Source organism: Botryllus schlosseri, chromosome 16 (genome assembly GCF_051294905.1).
Source record: "Botryllus schlosseri isolate E-star chromosome 16, Bs_hap1, whole genome shotgun sequence".
In the NCBI taxonomy this organism is placed as follows: domain Eukaryota; kingdom Metazoa; phylum Chordata; class Ascidiacea; order Stolidobranchia; family Styelidae; genus Botryllus; species Botryllus schlosseri.
The window spans coordinates 10006424-10026788 of NC_137251.1; the positions used below are offsets into that span (position 1 = coordinate 10006424).

General features: G+C 40.5%; 1 protein-coding gene across 1 annotated transcript in view; it reads right to left on the bottom strand.

Moving 5' to 3' along the window:
• LOC145458636 (complement factor B-like) overlaps window positions 1-20365 on the bottom strand; it is a 58568-nt gene that overhangs the window by 18008 nt on the left and 20195 nt on the right. Inside the window, exons 2-7 of the mRNA XM_080337069.1 lie at window positions 9928-10010; window positions 8831-8959; window positions 8562-8699; window positions 8203-8379; window positions 6177-6398; window positions 115-255 (exon numbers count right to left, since the gene is read on the bottom strand). Of these exons, the coding sequence (XP_080193195.1) occupies window positions 115-255; window positions 6177-6398; window positions 8203-8379; window positions 8562-8699; window positions 8831-8959; window positions 9928-9985 (865 nt within the window). The 5' untranslated portion in view covers window positions 9986-10010. The remainder of the gene's footprint in view (window positions 1-114; window positions 256-6176; window positions 6399-8202; window positions 8380-8561; window positions 8700-8830; window positions 8960-9927; window positions 10011-20365) is intronic.

Consider the following 20365-nt stretch of genomic DNA (forward strand, 5'->3'; position numbering starts at 1 on the left):
TGCAGCAAGCTACGTAATAGTACAGCTCGACCTATAATATCTGGTTAGTACTTCAGGCACAACAACAACCCGATCTATTGCAACATGGAATAATCCAATGCTATACAAACTGACCTAGGTCGACACAGGATCTCCCACACGGCCCATCGCACGTACAGATCCTACCGGCAGCACAATCTCCATCCACGTCACATTTCATCCCGCAGGTAATCTTGAATGCTTCTATTGCCTGCTTATCTTTGGCAGGGCATAACTCTGTGAGAAAGTCAAGTGTATGTTACGGTAAACATTTATTAAATTCTAATACGCATTCGGCACTATAGTTGCATATTGTTAATGCTCAAGACATTCACTGGCACGAACAAGCAAGGATTTCGCCAATACAAAATGAAATAACGTACCATTTATTGTTTTAATTACTAAATATAAAATCCGGAAATAAGTCCAGGAATGCATTTAGTCCTATTGACTAAGTTTAACTATACCGGCGGCGGCTAACCCGTGGCCCAGGAGGTAATTTTCGAATTAGGTTTTATTATCAAAAAAGTGGATTGCCATTGCAAGATAATTTATTGTGAACTTACGCAGAGCAGTTGGCTAACATGAAATAGGGTATAGCTGATAGGTAGCGACAAAAGGCTCACTGGCTGAGGGGTTCTGGGGTTTGGTTTATCACCCTATTGGGCCAAAGACCTATGTTTGGGGAGCTGAAGAAGTGCTGTTTTTATTTCCACAATATTTGGGGGGCGATGATCGGTGTGTAGCTTCAAAAGGGGGCGATGAGTCAAAAAAGGTTGGGAACCACTGCATTAACCGATACGCGCGGGAATAATTGAACACGCAGCTTCGTCGGCGGCGACGAAGGGACGAACTAGTGCTTAAAACGCCCCAATAAATTGTAATCCGTGATTAGTGATCAGACAATCGAAGCAACCTCGTTTACGGTGTCGATTTCGACATGCTTGCGCTGAGGGACACCATCTTCTCTCTCGACCAGACCAGCTAATTCACGTTCTCCTTCTCTTAATTAAATTGTATTTGCGCCCATATTCGTTGAAAAAATAATTCTTGAGTTAGTTCCGTGAAAGTCTCTTTAACTGCAGGCTTGGAGCGCCAAATAGGACAGTGTGTTTGTGTTCGCCTGCGAATTGAAATTCATTCCTGCGCAAAGAGCGCATATTCATGACTCTAACAAGCAAACGTCGTTATAATGAGCATATACAATTGTCGCAATGTCAGACTCTGAATCCCGTTCTGCTGTACGCAAGTTGAGGAATTACTGATTCGATGCTAGCTTTCTCCTTTGCTATCGTCTGTAAGCTACTAATTTTTGTCTGCTTTATACACTCGTATTCCCTCGATGTTACTCGTCAGTAGGGCTGGGCACAATGATTCGAGTACTCGAATCTGAATCGAGTATTAATTTTAATGATTCGAGTCGAGTAGTAAAATACGATTTTTTCGAGTACTGAAATTATACGCTCCTCACCACTGAAAGTTGATTTATCAACGAGGAGTTTATCAACGATCAACGAGTTTCTGCTAATTTCACTGTTGAAGCCTTGAAACCTTGATTGGCCGTATCGTAGCATATGAAACATGAAGTACGAAGCTACGAACGTTACTGGAAATAGCACATTGCCGAAGTCATGATCATCCCACAATATTGTCACCAAGTGCAATGAAATCGGTATGGTCGAAAAAAATAACAAAGTATACTTAATATCATGGATAACAGGCATTATATTCTTTGTGGTCGCTTAAAAGGTACAGATTTGAACTTCGACAAATAAAATTCTACTATGACGTCATAATGAGTGATACTCGATTACTCGACTCGACTCGAAGCATTTTACGTGATTCAGAATCGAATCACTCGGGTACTCGATTTTGCCCAGCCCTACTCGTCAGTTTTGAATTTTTATTAATACTGCGCATTGTGCAGTGCACGGCATTGAATAACGTTGTCAAATATTGATGCAACACGAGATTCGAGGTGGCGCAAATTCTGAATTTATTCGATTAGTTTGAACGGGAACCTTCTAAGTTCCAATAAACTTCATTGCTGGACGGACTCTATCGAGCGCAACCATATCGCGGATCGAATTTCAAACCTCTCGGATTTGTATTTCAATTGATAAGGTCGCGGCATGCGCCCATATTGCTCTTGCTGCAATAACACGTGGATAATTAAACCAGCACCATTTTACGATCAAATTCGACTGGCTGATCGTGGCCTACGTAGGCCGTAGGCCCCGGGCTGATATTAATCAGCGCAATGTCGGTATTAAAACCCTAGGTGCGTAGCCAGTGAGTTTCTCATTTATAACTAGAAGTCCCGTCATTTTGAAATGCCAATTCATTAATTCGTATTATCGATGCTGCGTACTGCAAATTAGCGAGAATCATGTGTAGGCGAAATGGGTCATATATATCTCATGTGCACTACCGTCGGTGATTTGATTTAGCGCGTCCGCATGCAAGCCTGCTGCCATCTGCAGAAACACTTTAGCCAAACAGTAACAAATCTCCAAGTGTAATATTGTTTGTGTTCATGCATCTTTTTGATTAAAACTTATGCCCGCGCCTAAACAAATTGTGCTCGTTGCCATTGCCGAATCTGGGTATTTAGGTATGACTAGCGCACCGTGTAATTGTAATTATTGTGGGTTTACGGCATGTCTGCAATTTCGTTATCAGCGCAACCTTACCGGCCGATTGTACACTACAGTCCGATAAAATTGATCACTACTATTTACTTCGCACAGCGTACTGATGCTGATTTCAGCAAACTAATGATCCTTATTAGATGTACAAATTCGACCTCATCGTTAGAAACGTAGATTTCATCACGCGCTCTGAGAAACACCATCTCTTATCGCGATTTGACGACCAAATATACGTTCACCTTCCACAAATTAAAGTGGAGTATTTGCATCGATGAGGGCCGCAAGCCGCGTTTAAAATATTTTGTGAGCCATTTTTGTGATAAATAATAAGTTGAACAGTGTTTTATTGTGTGTGCCTGCTAGTTGGAATTTATTCCAATGCCCATAATATTAATCCAATCATGCTTTGCGGACGTAAATCGGGAAATGCAGCAATGCGGTTAAAATCGATGTTTTAATCTGCAACAAATTGTCGCGATTCAGGCTATACTCAATACTAGGTAAAAGCCCATTGTGGTGGCGGTAACGGATAATTACTAATTGGCCGGGCGCGTTTGTAATCATCATTCTTGTCTGTCTTTCGTGTTCCAGAATTGTCGCGCCATGTTACTGCTCAGTGCTCAGTCCAGCGATGAATGCCGAGCGTTCGGGAATCAATTACCTAATTTCGCAATCATATCATCGGGAGATCGCGGCGCGTTACATTGAGCGATTTGCGTGTACACTGTACAGACGAATCTCGCTGATTGGTCGCGGCCGCGCGTAACACTGACTTGTTGAATTGCGACCGAATATTAGCATCAGAATGGTCATTTCAAAAGGACGGGGTTTTGCGTTTCAAAAGGAGGGGGTCCCGACACCCCCTAGCTACCCGCCTGCCGCCACCTCATGCAAAAATAAAAGTCGGTGCCTATGCATGATGCGATATCTGTCACTATTTTCTGCTTAATATTGATAGCACTCCTGTAAATTAAAATTGAACTGATACACCTAATTTGCAGAATTGAGTTTCGCAATTTGTAGAGAACGTGTCGTCTAACATGAGACTTGGCGTGTGCACTCGCAAAAAGATCACAACATGATAAACGGATATGGTGGCCGAAACTTTCGAAATTGATATGTCCAGGCGCCGAATACTCCTTTCCTTGCAAACTAAGCCCAGCGGTATACAGAGAGACCCGCAATATATGCAAGCGCACACTGAGTTTTGATGACAAAAATGTTATCTATTTTGATGCGTAGTAATATAAGTCTGGTTTTCACCGTTACCTAATCCGACTCTTTCCTATCTGACGACAAAAATGGTCTTCAACATTTATGTGGCCCATAAATTGAATGTGGCCGTTTGGCCGAAAACGTTGGCCCCGTCCTGGAAAAATGATCACTTAAGGATTGTCATTATACATGAAAATACGCTGTTGTGTAGGCCTACTTCGTTCGGTTTATTGGCAATTTTTATCAGTTCAGTACACCACCAAATTGCGATACAATGAAAAGATAGGAAGGTGTCGAAACGAGTTGGAGTATAGTCTTTGAAATCAGACATCCACCATGGCCTAAGCCAGTGGTTCCCAACCTTTTTCATCTCGTGCCTCCCTTGACCAAAATTTAAGTTAAAATTCCCCCCTTAGGATAAATCCGCCCGATAATTAAAAAAGATCATTTTTACCGAGCAAACACCTGTTGACTGAGAGAATAAGACGGGCTGTACCGAGTGTTTGTTTCTAGCAGTGCTGTAATAACACTTTGCAGACCTCCAAAAACAATGGTCTTGGTCCCAATCAAACAAATTCTGGAACGCTTGACTCGACAGGCCCCCACACTACCATTTGTGTTTTAGGCTTACCTAGGCTTACCATATTTTGGAAATCAAAAAAGAGGACACTTTTTTAGAAATATCCAACTTGCAAAACCGGCGTCAAATTTGCAAAATTGGGTTAATTATTCCCACTATGTGATCGGTTGACTAAAAAAAAAAAAAAAAAAAAAAAAGGTCTTCTTTTCGCTCAGAGCTAAAATGACCGTTTTTCACCCGTCGGAGCTTCACTTCTGGGCTAATCTGTGGCATGTCACTGGCAATTTGCTCTAAATCTGCTCTAAATCCTAAAAAAGAGGACAAAATCTCAAAAAAGAGGACAAAAGGGCGTCCTCCGAGGACACTTTCAAAAAAGTCAAAAAAGAGGACAAATCCTCTTAAAAGAGGACGTATGGTAAGCCTAGGCTTACCATGCACCAATCGCTAAAACAACTGCCGAGAAAAATCAGTATGCATAAGTTTACTGGTCTCGCGATTCTTTTTCTCAAGCTTGCGTATGCATTTGGCCAATGATATTGGTACTTTCACATATGGCAGGGTTGACCAGACTCGAGTCTGACTCGAGTCACCATTATCAGATGACTCGACTCGAGTCATTTTCTCAAAATGCGGAAACGACTCGACTGGAGACAATCTGGGTATTGACTCGACTTGGACTCGAGTCATTGTGCATGACTCGAACCAAGCCATATGACTCGAGACTATAAGACGGCCAAGGCCGACATTTCATTGTAATTTCGAAGAACAGTAAAGTGACCACCCTATCGGAATTTCGTCTAGTGATCTTGGTACTTGACAATGCGAAAAGAAGCTGCTAAAAGTGAGGAAAATTAGTATATCACAAATCCGAATTATTCAATATCACCAAACAGTGTTGACTTGAGTGTGACTTGGACTCGGACACGAGTGCTCGGTGACTTGGACTCGGACTTGACTCAATGGTGAATTGAAAGTGATTCGAATTGACTCTAGTCATAATTATGAAAGTGAGATTGATTTGTGACTCGGAGCCTCGGGACTTGGTTACAGCATTGATACATAACGTACACGTGATCAGACTACCTGCTGGAGCTCATTGAAATTTCGGACATTCATTACGTTTCGGCAACATTGCACCGAGTTTAACATGTCTTTTTTCGATCAGGTTGCTGTTCACTAAAAATAAAGCAAGGCTAGCGATCTTTGGCTTGAATCGATGACGTTGGAATATTTTGTCACCGTCTGAAAATGTTGACTTGAAAATATAAAATATATATATTCACTAAAGGCCTTGTTGTGATAGATTCGGCACGACATTTGCTCGCTTAGGATACATTTGATTGAGAGGCCGTCGCTGGCCTACAAAATTGCAGAAAATCTTAACTAGTTTAAAAAAGGGGGTATTTGTATGTGAAAAAGAGATTTCAAGTAGCATTTGAACATACTTTCAGCACACAAAAAACAGGCATAAGGAGCATACGATCGAATATAACTGGTTGACTACATGACAGTTCGGACATGAACAATTTGGGAAATCCGTTACAATTCTAAAGTGGAATTCCTCCCTAAAAATTGCAAAATTCCCCCCAAGGGGGGAATTCCTCCCCCGTTGGGAACCACTGGCCTAAGCGAACGCCTTTGGAAACGAGTTTTCCGAATGCAAATTCAATATCTAAAGTTTACAAAACAATAAGGAATGAAACCGCACTAACTTGCGCAAATAACTTCCCGGGTCCAGGGCGTTTCTCCTCTTCCGTGGCAATACCTCACGTCAGTCGGTAAAGCCTCGTAACCCGGCTCGCATACATGATGCGCTTGGACGTCATATTTGAAAGGGGGTTTCGCTGTGGTAATTTTTCCAGTTTTCCGGTTCCGTTCAATGTATCTAATTGTCTTTAGGCGAGGAAATATCGGCAGCGGCGGGCAGGTCTTTGCTAAAATAAGGTGTTGGCAAATATAAGATTATTCCACTAAACATTTAAAAAGAATGGTAAATCGATAACGCTGGTTGGCTATTCAATTAGTCAATTCCGTTACGTAATCGTTGTTTCTATCTTGAATCCAAACGATATTCCGGATTTCTGAGGCGATAGCGCGACGTATATATATATTGGACTTATGATTCTTGACCACAGTGCCAGCTTTCGTTCCGTTCAGAGATGAAAGCGGTGCAAATTACATGGACCCGAATGTGAGTCTGGGCCCGACAGTTCAAATTTTGATGTTGTTGTTTTGATATTCATGGTGCTTCGACTACATCGGTCATTTTACACCAGTCCGATATTCTTTATTATGATTCCCGGTCTGCAGACTTGCAGCACGGTACACGTCTCCTTCTGGGCTTCAGTACCTAGGACACCGCTCACGCGCATCGGATGACGAGGAGGAGCCTAGATAAACCTAAAACACTTCGGTAACATTTCCGTCCAAAGTTGCCAACAGTCGTGAGGGGTGGTGCGAACTGCGAACCCCTGAAAGGTCCTGATTCGTGTGAATGCAAACTTTTTAAAAATGTTCCATGTGAACGAGACCATGAATCCATGACGTCACCTAACGTCATACGCTGCTAATTCCAAACCTACATTTCCGTAAAGCAATATTGTACTATACACGATACCGAGCGACGACCCTGCCCTTATTATGCCACATACAATGCTGAGTTATACATGCTGACTTTTTCAACGTAACCAAATCTATCAAATGGAACAGTTAAATGCTATAATAATTCTATAAAATCAATATCTCCCGTAGCTTCCTCGACAATATCGACGAGGAATTGAAAGACTATATATATAAGCTTATGACTGAGTCGTCTAGCTCTAGAGCTCACCGGACAATGTACTCTTAAGGCATGGTCATACTATTGATACATTTATATTGATTAGAGCAGGGGTTCTCAAACTATTTTAGACACGTCTCCTTTATGATAGTGAAAAATTTCGCGCGCCCCTTATCGAGATATCACAAAATGTAACCAGAATGCCAGCAATACCAAAGATGGTTTGATTGCATGGAAGGTTATGACTGTTGATGAGAAAATTCTCAAATATGAAATTCGGACTATACACATAGCAATAACTGTGGATTGGGAGTGAATCGGAGGTGAATCGCGCGGGGCGCGAATAACTTATTTAGTTGAACACAGATTCGCGCCCTCTTCGGATGCTTTCACGCCACCAGTTCGAGACGATAACCCCTAGATTAGAGTGACCGGTTTCTAAACTTGCGACATATATTACCTAAAAAAGTTAATACCCGGTACCGAATCTGACGGATTTATTTCAATGATACAATAAACATCAAATCAAGATAGATCCCGTACGGCTGCTAGATTTTTTATGTTAGACAACGATGACAACGATGAATTTCGTTTATATCGATAATAATAATAATAACAATATTGACTGGTTGGTTGAACAAGCACAATTAGCTAACTATAACTACATGCATTGTATTGCGTTCTTGCTATTCTGTGATGGTGCGTACTCGTGCAGTGCTGAATTTCTGTTCACGCTATGCTATCACCAGTCCCATTAGGAGAGTGGCAAGAAGTTGAAATGCATAGAATTTCAACCAAAGATGTTATAATGACGTGATAAAGTTGTAAGGCTTCTCATCGCCATATGATTCGTAAAGTATATACTATAAAAAGTTTACAACGGGCCGTGCTGAAGTCGCATGTGGGCAATGCTACTGGTAATCTAAAACAAGTTGTCAGCTGGATAACAAACTACTTACCGATATTAACGCACGACATTCCACAAGAGTAGTCACATATACACTTCTTCACGTCACATGGTTTTCCCCTTTTGCAGTCCCTCGGTCGGCAATCTCTGTTGGCTGTGCAGGATTTCTTACATTTCAGGCGTTTTTCCAAAGCTGCCGCTTTCAAATCACGCTTGCACAATTTTTTGCCTGCGAATATTCAATGTATATAAATTATAGAACGACCAATAAAGTCTAGCCTAATGTATTTTATTGTGCTGAAATATGTGCTACTTGAAGAAATGAAAAAAAAATCTTCCAATTATATTGAAAACGACATCAGCTGCTAGGTTTAACGTATGCGTAACACACAAGCTAAATTTATTTCTTACACTTGGTGAATTCATAGAGCTCATCCTCTCCGTTGAAGCAGTCAGAAAATCCGTCACACGTGAAGTCCTTATCGATGCATTCCATGGACTGTAGATTTTGGTGACAGTGGAATTTACCTTGCCTCGAGCAATTAGTACCTTGTGCCAAGAAATATGAATACGAGTTGAGTAAAAAGTCGAGCAAACCCGACCCCGTCCTTGAAAGGTACCAAGGTCAAGGGAGGTGATTTCTCGCGGTCCTTTGAGGACTTTGATTTCGAATTACTCACATCCTGCAAACCATTCCGTTTCATCTTCGCCGTTCAGGCAATCGTGGACGCCGTCGCATTTATTCACCTCAGGAATGCACTCATCATCCCAGAAGCATTTGAAGTCTGTCGTGCGTGGACAGCGCCTACCTAAACATTTTGAATTATTCTAATCACTGGGCAATTTTGAATGACTACAACTACATTCAATTATTCATGGGCTGGAACTACGCCAAGTAGTTTCGATACCCTCATATCTCTTCATTATATCGAAATCTTGTGCTGTTTTGATTTAATGAATATTTCAAGATAATGGCGGACTGACTGATTGACGCAAACTAATGCCTACGTTGTTCGGAGTACTACTAAATGGTATCTAAATGGTAGGCAATTTCATATGACTGCGGTGTCGATGCGATTATTACCGCATACGCTTAACCCTATGCGTGTATCGCTGTCCTCTTGGTAAGTCGATGAAAATCACTGGTGATTACCAGAGCGATGTATGCCTCCGCGTCGAAATGCAATTCTTAAAAAGCATCTGCAATCGATTCGAATCGCCATTCAGATAGGCTACGAGATTGAATTATTGGGTCTGGCATTCCATTCTTGCAGTAACTAAGTAGCAGCAGTGTGTGAACAATTCTTGTATATAGCCCACCCCACTGCCGTCATCATAGCATGATATGCGATTGCAGCTGCTATAATCTATTCGCTGTCTTCACATTCGTGTTTGACAGGCGGGCGTTATCTTTGTCAATTGTTGATGCACTGGACGTACATCGGTGACTTATATTATATATTACCAATCTCCATGACGGTACAGGCGTTTATTGTAATTTGCAATGCCGTTTTTACGTTTTTGGGCTGATGTTGTTTTTTCACGTACAGATTCAATTTTGCTTGCCAATAATTCTCTTCAGTATATTATTGTGCATCAAAATAAACTCTTCCGCTCTCGTAGGCTACGCGGAGGCATGCTATGGAGTAGGCATGCATGTGCTATCAGTGCTATGTCACCGACTAACGTTAGGATGAGTTGCAAAAGTAATCCACCAACATCTAAATAATATACGCACATAGTTAATGTAGCAGATATGCAAATATCCGTTTCTTACCTTGAGCTAAGTATATAACTGAAAATGCGATGCAGAAAACTAGACCTAATAACCTCATATTCCAAAGAAATGCAGTGCTATGCTGTCGAAATAATTCACCATCTCATACTATATTAGTCGTAGGCAATGCGTTATAACTTATAGCCCACGCTCTATAACCAGACGTCTAAATTGTCAGCAAGAATCACGGTACATGTGTCTGACCCTCGTCGGTCATATCCAGGAATGTGTCTCCCACCTATTACTTAATAGAATTCTACTTTGTTCGTTTCTATAATCTCAGAATTCGAACAGATTCGAACAGATTCTTTAGTTCGAATTGATTGTAATTCAGCATAGCATCAACTAGCTCCATACATAAATGATCTAATATGACGAATTTCTTTGAAAATACATACATAATGTGACATTCAGCTTGTTTTTGAGCCTTGGGCGGTACTTGATGTATGATTAAGCATGGCTCGAAACTTCCAAGCCCATTAACGCATATATCGGCTATAATACCAACAAAGTAAACAAGGCAATGAAATTCCCCTTTGGCTAGCACTGGAATTTTTTCTGTCTTGTGGCGTGAAGCCTAACGCGCGCGACTAATTTTTTGTTTACTAAATCGGTTTACAATTATTCAAAATCCGCGTCCACATTTATAAACAACTTTTTCACACATCGCTTTCCATAATAACAATGTATCTTGATATTCACAATGTCCGACGTATCCGCGGAAAGCATGTCAAATCTCCCTCATTCGTTTAGCCGGGAATTCAGATATTCATGCCGAGGGAAACTCTCAAATAGCCATAGTACTCCCACAACATGTGAAAATGATTCGAAAAAGCAAATGGCTACTTTGGGTTCCCACTTAATTTTCTCTCTTGCGATATGAGATGATACTAATTAACTACGAATTCTCTTTGTGCATTCCATTTCACTGTTGAATTAAGGTGAAAGATAAGGGTACTGAAATAAATAAAATATTTGAATGCTGTCCGAAGTTGCCGCGAGTGTTTACCGCCGTGGTCGATGCAACACTGGAAATCCACTTTAATAGTTTTGAGGCATTTTCTAACCAGTTCATAATTATCCAAAAAAACAATCGCCACACTATTTTCGGTAAAGTAATCACATTATGGTGCAGAGTCTATGAGAAATTATCATTATAATCTAAAATTTATAAAAATTCAATGATGTTCTGTAAAAACCGTCCAAACCAGTGGTTCCCAGCCGGCGGGGAATTTCGGGATGTGGGGGAGTAGACTCACTTTTGAAAAATCTTTGCAGTAATATTCTCCTTTATTAAATGCCGATCGTATGTTTAATATTTCTTAGTTCATTTGCAATTCAGCGATTCATATTATCAGTGCCTCCAATTAGCGAGAATCGCCTGGATAGCGACACGCGATCCCGAGCAAGTGTTTTTATTCGATTGTACACCGTCATCGGTCACGAAAGGTGGTGATAGAAGAATTCTGATTCGTTGTGATAATATAACTCATATAGCTGAATATTTATGCAAGGGAGGTCGTGGACTTGATAATTGATAGCACGTCCGGACTCGTTACAAATGAAATTACATATTTATTTTATTTCAAGTTCTTTTAGTAGCGTGTTAAAGTGTAGTTAACGGCGGCCTAAATATATATCGCACGCATGAGGTCGTCAACATCAGGAAGTTTATCTGACCCATGTATTATTCGGCATCGACGTATGTTAATTGATGCTACCCCGCAACAGTTGGAAAATTTTCAAACTCCTCCTATTTTTCTGTTGGCTGCGCGCCGGGGTAGATACATATATTTACGGAGGTGCGTTTACGGTTACCAGTTCACTGCTACGTTAATTTTATTTTGTGCTGAGTAATTCCGGGGATCCTAACAATCATCTATAGCTCGCACTATTTACTAAGCAAAGTCTTGCAAAATTTCATTGGAGGTATAGCATTTTAATGGGTGGATATCGAGATTATAGGTGGGGAATGAAGGCTCGGAATCATTTGGAAGTGGGGAATTAAGATCAAAAGGTCGGGAACCACTGGTCCAAACCATCCCGGTTCTCATGTATGGCGGCGGACGTGGCATAGAGGTAATTCCACGGCCATCGACGCTGGATGTCCCGCTTCAACACTCGGCATACGCACTATCCGAAGCGTGTCAGGGGTTTATCCGGGCCCTCCTTCCCACGTCACTGTTCTAACAACGCATTTACAAAGAAAAGCTCATAGAAAGACCCGATCAAGGAAGAGAATGAAAGAGAGCGAGGAAGCCTAAAAAAAGATAAAGTTACAACTAGGGCAAGTTTTTTTCATTTTTACAGCTTCCGGCAGCTTCCTAAATACTCAAAAGTTATGTAGTATGGTGTTTTCAGCTGTTTGGAGGAATCTTATATCGAAACTTTTAGGAACTTTTCGATTTTACACGAAACGTTTTGCATTTTTTTTTCGATTTTTCATGCAACTAACTTTTTACCGGAAATATTTTGCACTATTTGTAAATAGATCGCCTGATTTATTTCACTGTCGTCTAAATTTGAGGTCCTTTCTGTTTAGACGTACATTCGGGCTAGACTGCCGAAAATGATATTTCCAATGGGTCAATTTTTTCAGGCTATTGATTTTATTTAAGTCGTAAACACTGAGCTTTGCTACAGTGCCTTGGATACGGATCGATTCGAGTAATTTCAAGGAACTTGTCCAGTCCATAAATGCAACTTTTGTGAAAAATAAGTGCAACTTTCCACGGATGTGGCGGCAACAAAAACTTGCCCTAGTTATTATATTATATGTTGCATCGCGCATTGGGCTGAGGTGTATGCCCAATTGAGAGATCGTATTTTGTTGTTTCGGAATCGTCCTATCTGTTCACTATACCGCAATGTGTGTTGTGTATCACATTGTACATTGTATGTCTTCAGCGGATGCAAAGATTAGTACCGCTGAATGATTGATTGACTACACCGCAAAACCTCGGATTTCCGACATCTGTGGTGAGTATAGTCAGGTCACTCTGAAATCGTGGATCAAAACTGCTAAATTGTTACTTCTGGTCCGACTGCATTAAATTCGGGTGCCTTTATTTTGTACATGCAATGCTTATGAAAAGCTAATGCAGCTAATTAAGCTAATGAAAAGCTGATTAAGCTAATGAAAAGCTAATTAAGCTAATGAAAAGATAATTAAGCTAATGAAAAGTAAGCTAATGAAAAGCTAATGAAGCTAATGAAAAAGTAAGCTAATGGAAAGTAAGCTAATGAAAAGCTAATGAAGCTAATGGAAAGCTAATTAAGCAAATGAAAAAGTAAGCTAATGAAGCTAAAAGCTAATGAAGCTAATAACTATGCTGTAGCATGGGGCCTTTCGACCCGCCTGGCGGGAGCAGACCTTTTAACGTGGCCCATACATTTCAAAGAGGAGTTCGGACTGTGAAAATTTTCGAGCTCGCCTATACTTTAACGTGGGCGACATAACTACCGCAACTTTGCCGCGCGTCGCCTACCCCAAAACACGCGGCCCTATGGCAAAGCGCCTATACTTGCTCGGATCGGTCCCAGATTTCGTGTTAGCCTAGTCGTGGGGGGTGTTTGCCGATAAATTTTTTAAAAATTTTCCGAAAATATTTTCGGACTTTCGGCTTCGTCTCTTTGCGGCGCTTCCAACGAGTGGTCGAGCTTGGGGCTGGGCCTCACAGGAGCCGAGTTATAACACGAAACGTCGTATCTCGGCTCCTGTGCGTCGTAGAGCTAAGTCAGAGGTTCTCAAAGGGTGGGCCACAGAGCTATTTAGAAAATTTCAGAATTATTGTAAGTTTAGTTACATTTCTTATGCTCGTCGCTAAAAATATATTCGTATTATCTAATTATCCATAGGCTACATAAAGCTTTTCATCCGACTCTGATTAGACGTAGTGGCGCGTATGAAGTCAGCATGTACAAATCAAAAACGTTTGAGAGAAACGGTGGCTTTTTCTACTGGCTATGACAACCTTCGGCTGACAGCAACTAAAATAATTTCAAGCGTATAATAACTGGAAGATAATGCTGAAGGAACCAAGTATTCCGGCAGGGTCATATGTCGTATGCCGTTGAAAGGGGTATGCAATGAACTCGCAATGAAGTGCAATTGATCTACAGATTTACTGTACTTCGGCAGGCCGTATTATTGTAAGCTAAAAATAGCCATAATTGCAAATTATTAATAACTTCTTGCGGAGGTATACTGCACCACCGCAACGAATCTTAATGGATTGAGGATTTATCGGAGCGCATCAATCTTTGAAGTCGGTGTGAAATGTCCGGCCTGGAAATCATTGTACATAATGAACGAGTCACAGGAATTGATTGTATCATTGGATTGAATATTCTGACATCGCAACTTCAGTTGTTTTGGTGCAAGACATACAAAGTACATCATGCATATTGAAAAATCTTTTTTCACTTCCCTGTAGTACCCCATTCACCAATGAATTGTTCGATGCTTGCCTAGAATGATTATAATTTTCCGCATAATAGTATCACTAAAGTCCCAATCACACAGTGCGGGGATCTGATCATTGTGTTTCGCGACGCGAATGGAGCAGCGGACGAAAATAATCTACTTAGGAGTTTTAGCTTATGATCTATCAGGGCCGTAACTGCCGCACCCACACCCCAATTGGGGGAGCTCTACGGGGCCTAAGATTATTTCGTTGGACGTTTGTTGGAGGATATTTATTCAACTTGAAATTTTTTTTCGCGCTTCGGCGATTTCATATCCCTGATGATTTTAATATCATCAGTAGGGCGATTTTTTTGACCTAAAAAACGGAAGATTTTGACCTAAAAGATCTAAATTTTGACTTTTTTGACCTAAAAAAACTGAAATTTGACCAAATTTTGACCTCACGTATGCAAATTAGGTGTTTTCGCACGTAATGTTAAAATTGTACCACTTATGTTCATTTCTGGTTGGAACTGTCTGTCCTTACAAAGTAGATTGGTCTTAATAAACGTTTTTGGCTTAAAATCTGACAAATTTTTACATGAAAAAACTAGTATTTGAACGAAATCTGGCCCTATGAAGAATTCCAGTAGTTACATTACGTATTATGGTGGAAATAATTAAAATTTGTTGTAGTACAACGAACGAAAGATACTTTCCTACATTCTCGAGTAGAAAGTGTCTGCATGTCCTTACTAAGTAGCTTGCCAAGAATGGAGAAAGAACTTTCATCAGCAGCAGTTGTTGGCTGACAACACTGAAGTTGTGTGCACACTGCTGGTGACACACCGTGTTGCTTCATTCTGACAATGTTGTCTATATCACAATTTTTCAGCTTGCGCTACTTGATATAACAATCATGCGATGTCCAAGCAGTCTTGCTTCAGTTAGGATATTGCAGCACGTTGACCATAAAACCATGTCACTATTTGTTTCATTTGACCGTTTATGATTCACAATGGGCAGACGATGGACAGTTTACAACGGTAGACCTATAAAGTGGGCTACAAGCTGTAAAATATCAAATGATAAGTTCACCGACAGCGCAAAATCTACGATACAAACGAAATGCAGAGGTTAAAAAATGTTTGACTTTGTAAACAATTTTGACAAATTTTGACCTAACGCTACAATTTTGACCTAATTTTGACTTTTTTTGACATGTCCAAAAAAAATCGCCCTAATCATCAGTTTGAGAAAAATGCGCATATTTTAGAGAAATAGGCATATCGGCGCTGTCTATGACCACACATTAAACAGGATTATGACTCTAAGATACCAGGTGGGCCACAGCACATTTTAAAACCGGAAAATGGGCCACGGCCAAGAAAGGGCTGAGAACCCCTGAGCTAAGCGAATAGTCGATTCGAGCTCCTGATAACAGAACGAGGATAAAAATCTGAAATATTTCTGCGACCTTCTAGAGCAGTGGTCGGGAACCTTTTTCGGCCAAAGAGCCATTTTGGTCCAATATTTTCAATTGTAACTCTCAGAGAGCCATACATGTCAATCAACTGTTACGCCACAATTGAACGTCAGTGACGTACTGGTAGCACTAGTACATGGGATTCGTAGTGTGCGTCATATTTTTTCTACTCAATGGGTAGGTGGAGTCAAAAATGGTCACTACTGCAGTATAGGCCCTACTCACCGTGTGACACCTCGGTGTCGTGGAGTTAGGGGAGGCAAGTGAGACAGTGTCTCAGATGGCGTCGGTAAAATTGTGATCCCTTCAATGGTTATGGTATCTTCTATCGATGTTTATGAATGACTGGATTTTGAACATTTTTATTCCCAAAATCTCCGTATTTTCATATTTGTGTTCGAAAATATAGCGCGAAAGGAGACGTAAGACTCAGGTGAGGTACAGACGGATCAAGCCTCACATGTGACAGCTGACAGCCCAACTCATCGTAAATAGCTTAGAATTTCTAATCATTGATATTAATCAAATGTAATTGTCGCGCTGATTTTGAAAATCTAAGTATTGATCGACTCCTAAAATATTCGGCGTAACGTAGCGTTGCGTTACACATCTACATTTTACGTCGATGCTAGAAAGCTAATATACAATCAAGAAAACGGATAGGTATGGCGTTGTTTTTAATTTGAGTTTGAAATTGTGAATATCACTTCCACGACATTTTATTTCTCGGTGTAGATCAGGAAGACATTGTGTATTTGAATACTCCATTGTCCTACAAGTGTCGCCATGCCTGCTATTTTCTTTTGTCAATCAAGGTATCGTGCAATCCAAGATTTCCAGGCGCACTATGGTTGGTAGATCGAATTCGCGGGCGGTGTTAATCGCCGGTGTGACAGCAACTTAAATCTGTGGGTTTTGAAAAGAGGGTGGTATGTGCCCCTAATCCCGAATGCCCCACTGTCTTGAACTTTCAAAGACATGTTTGTGCTGCCTCGAGAATAGTTGTTCTCGTCGTCTTGAAAATTTACTAACAAGTTGCTGCAATATTGATAAATAAGATATAAAATTAAAAAATTCTCAAAGAGCCATATCTTGTACCCAAAAGAGCCATATATGGCTCGCGAGCCATAGGTTCCCGACCACTGTCCTAGAGCCACGCCGAGGGTACCGGCGTGTTCTACTGCGTCCGCTGCGTCGAACGATACCAGAAAAGTGGGAATCGAAAAAAAAATTTAAATTTTTTTTTTCGAAAAAACAACCAAGTCTAACTTCCCTATCCTTTAACATGGCGACGAAATTGAAAAAAATTGTCCGAAAAAAAAGTCCGAAAAAATTTTCGGAAAATTAAAAAAAAAAATTCTCGGCCAAACACCCCCCACGACTAGGCTCACACGAAATCTGGGACCGATCCGAGCAAGTATAGGCGGTTTGCCATAGGGCCGCGTGTTTTGGGGTAGGCGACGCGCGGCAAAGTTGCGGCAGTTATGTCGCCCACGTTAAAGTATAGGCGAGCTCGAAAATTTTCAAAGTCTAAACTCCCCTTTGAAATGCATGGGCCACGTTAGAAGGTCTGCTCCCGCCAGGCGGGTCGAAAGGCCCCCGCGCTACAGCATAGTTACTAGCTTCATTAGCTTTTAGCTTCATTAGCGTACTTTTCATTAGCTTACTTTTTCATTAGCTTAATTAGCTTTTCATTAGCTTCATTAGCTTTTCATTAGCTTACTTTTCACCCCTATATTTATAGCTGCTCCGGCGTTACTAATTGTTGAAGGGAGTATGCACAGAGTGAAACGCAAATTATAAAAAGTCAGACAGAGTTATACGAGAAGTTCACACGATTCATAGACGTGACCCTGAAATCGGAAATGGTGCTGATATCCTGATAAAAATGACTCGTATTGAGCATCCGAGTTATCTATGAGTCGTTGGTTCCGTGTCATTATATTCCTTGTAGAGTCGACCATCAGTAACAAATAACATTATAGTTTGGATACAGCGAGTGTGTAAAGCCTACCGGATGGCTGAGGGTGTAATCCTCAAAATAAGAACGGATCAAAGCAAAGCAATCCCTGCCAAAGCAAAGCAAGGCCCTGGTCCAAGTTATATATTGTTAATAATACTAGAACAGTTAGAAGTGTCATATACATTATACATTCATTGACTTCATTTCTAATCTCATTTGTACGTGATTATCAGAGGTGGTCAGTAACGAAATACTTCTACTTTTTCGAAGTACTCAAGTAATTTTCCTCTACTTCTCGTACCTACTTAAATAGATCTGATTTTCACTACTTCTACTTCTACTTCGTAATATTTTGTGATCTACTTACTTACTTTCGCTATTTTCAGTTTGTCAAGTAGAAGTAATTTAATCCTCCAATCAGGAAGATAGCCTGAGGAATTTCGGGGCTGTTTTCAGGGACTATCAACATCTAATTTTCATAAAAGTTGAGTAAAGCTCAAAATTTTCGTCGCGCTTCGCGCGCAGTGGATGCGGAATAACCAGTATGATTTCACGAAAGTATCGGTGAATGTAATTTAGGTAGCGTGTTGGTGTGGTTCCGTTCACACCGCATTGTCGCCCTTCGCCCATATGAAATATTTCATCACAGTATATATGGCTCATCATAACGTTTGAAACTGATGTTTCGCAATCTAGCATTTACTTATCGTATCGTAATCTAGCAGTCCATGGCGTGTGCTATTCTTGAAAAGTGGACTCTGACTCTTTTTTTGGTTTTAGAGCTGTTTTAGCATACCACCTTGAAACTTTCTTGACTAACGACATTAAATACATTTCCGCTTTTAGAAGTAGTATTTATATTTCACTTTCAATTCCCAGTATCATATACTTTTAGTTCTAATTAATATCAGTTCTTTTGTCTCGATATGTTGAAGTATATAAAAGCAAGTGTAGCAATGCCTTGAATTTCCGGAAATAAAGCTACACAATATGGCATTTTTACGATGCACCATATTTTTTATTAGCGTTTACTAATCGCGCAAGCTGTTTTTATCGTATCCTATACAACTTGAATACTGGCCAATCTTCAGGATTACCGGACCACGAACTAACATCGACCTCACCCTCCGCCACATGCCACCTCATTTTGTCGCTTGCGTCTTATATCCTCTGCATTACTATTCATTCAGTGTGCGTGCCTCTTCTTTACTTCGCCTAGGCTAAGGTGGGTATCTGATATTAAAGGCTACTCCAAGTTGTTTCGACACCTTCCTATCTTTTCATTATATCGCAGTCTTGTGATGTTTTGAAACGATGAAAATATTAATAAACTTGATCGATTGATTGAACTTCTACGTATTGCGCTTTGACCAAACTGCGGGCCTTATAATATGGAGGAGGGTGCGATTCCATGATATTTTCTAAAACGTGCTGTTTGAGTATACAGAGGATTAGTATCGCATTTCCAGATCAATACTAGCATTTTCATCCCATGATGCGGACGAATGCCTATGCTGTCGAAAATTGGATACCTCCTGGTGTGAATCAACATGAATCAAGCTCGGCACCTTTCGCGTAGCTCAATTTGCATCTTTTGACAATCCATGCGAACGAATTACGATCGTTTTCACAACTACTTACTTACTTGAGTAGATTTGAAGTCAGTCAATTCTACTTCTACTTCAAGTAGTTTTAGGTTGTTTCTGGAAAAATTACTTCTACTCGTACTTGAGTAGATTTTTTCGTCGCTACTTCCACTTCTACTTGAGTAGCTTTCTTGACTACTTTGATCACCTCTGGTGATTATACATTGCAAAATTACTCACTGTTGCTGTAATCAGATATGTCATGCTGCAAAATCTTTTATGATTTCCCAACAAAAACAGTGATCGTTGGCTGCGTTCATATGAGCAGGATGAATCATAGAAATGCAGGCTAGGTCTGTACGTCAAGGAATTCAACGTAGATTGCTAAGTGCATACAAATTACCAGTAGGCTATGTGCAGATTTTTATGCGAAATTACGAACGCGAGCAGTGATATTGGTGAAACGGACATTAACTTGGAATGTCCAGCGAAACAAACCTGTTACTACTTTCAAGTCAATTCGAAGGGTTCATATTAGATAGTCGAAATGGTAATACTTGACTATATTTTTGTACGTCTATAAGATTTGTCTGCAGTTGAAAGTAGTGTATGGATAGATTTGTAAACTGGTCAGTACTCAACTCATGTACGTAATGGAAATCTACACACTGTGGCGGACCCCAGTGGTGGCCGTAACGTAGGGTTGCCCTACGTCTGGAATTTCCCGGGCATGTCCGGAATTTCACTGTTCAATCTAGCCTCCGGGAGGAATTTCTAAAATATGCCAAATGTCCGCAATTTTGAAGACTTGACGTAGGCTAATAATTTTTTCGTAAATCAACATAAAAACCTTATTTTTGGGACTATTTATGCTGATGTATGATAGTTTTCTTCGCGCTGCGCGCAATTTACCATTACATTTATTGATTTAATATGGAGACCACCACCCTCGCAAAAACTGCAATAAAATATAAATAAAAGCAACCTTCAATTAC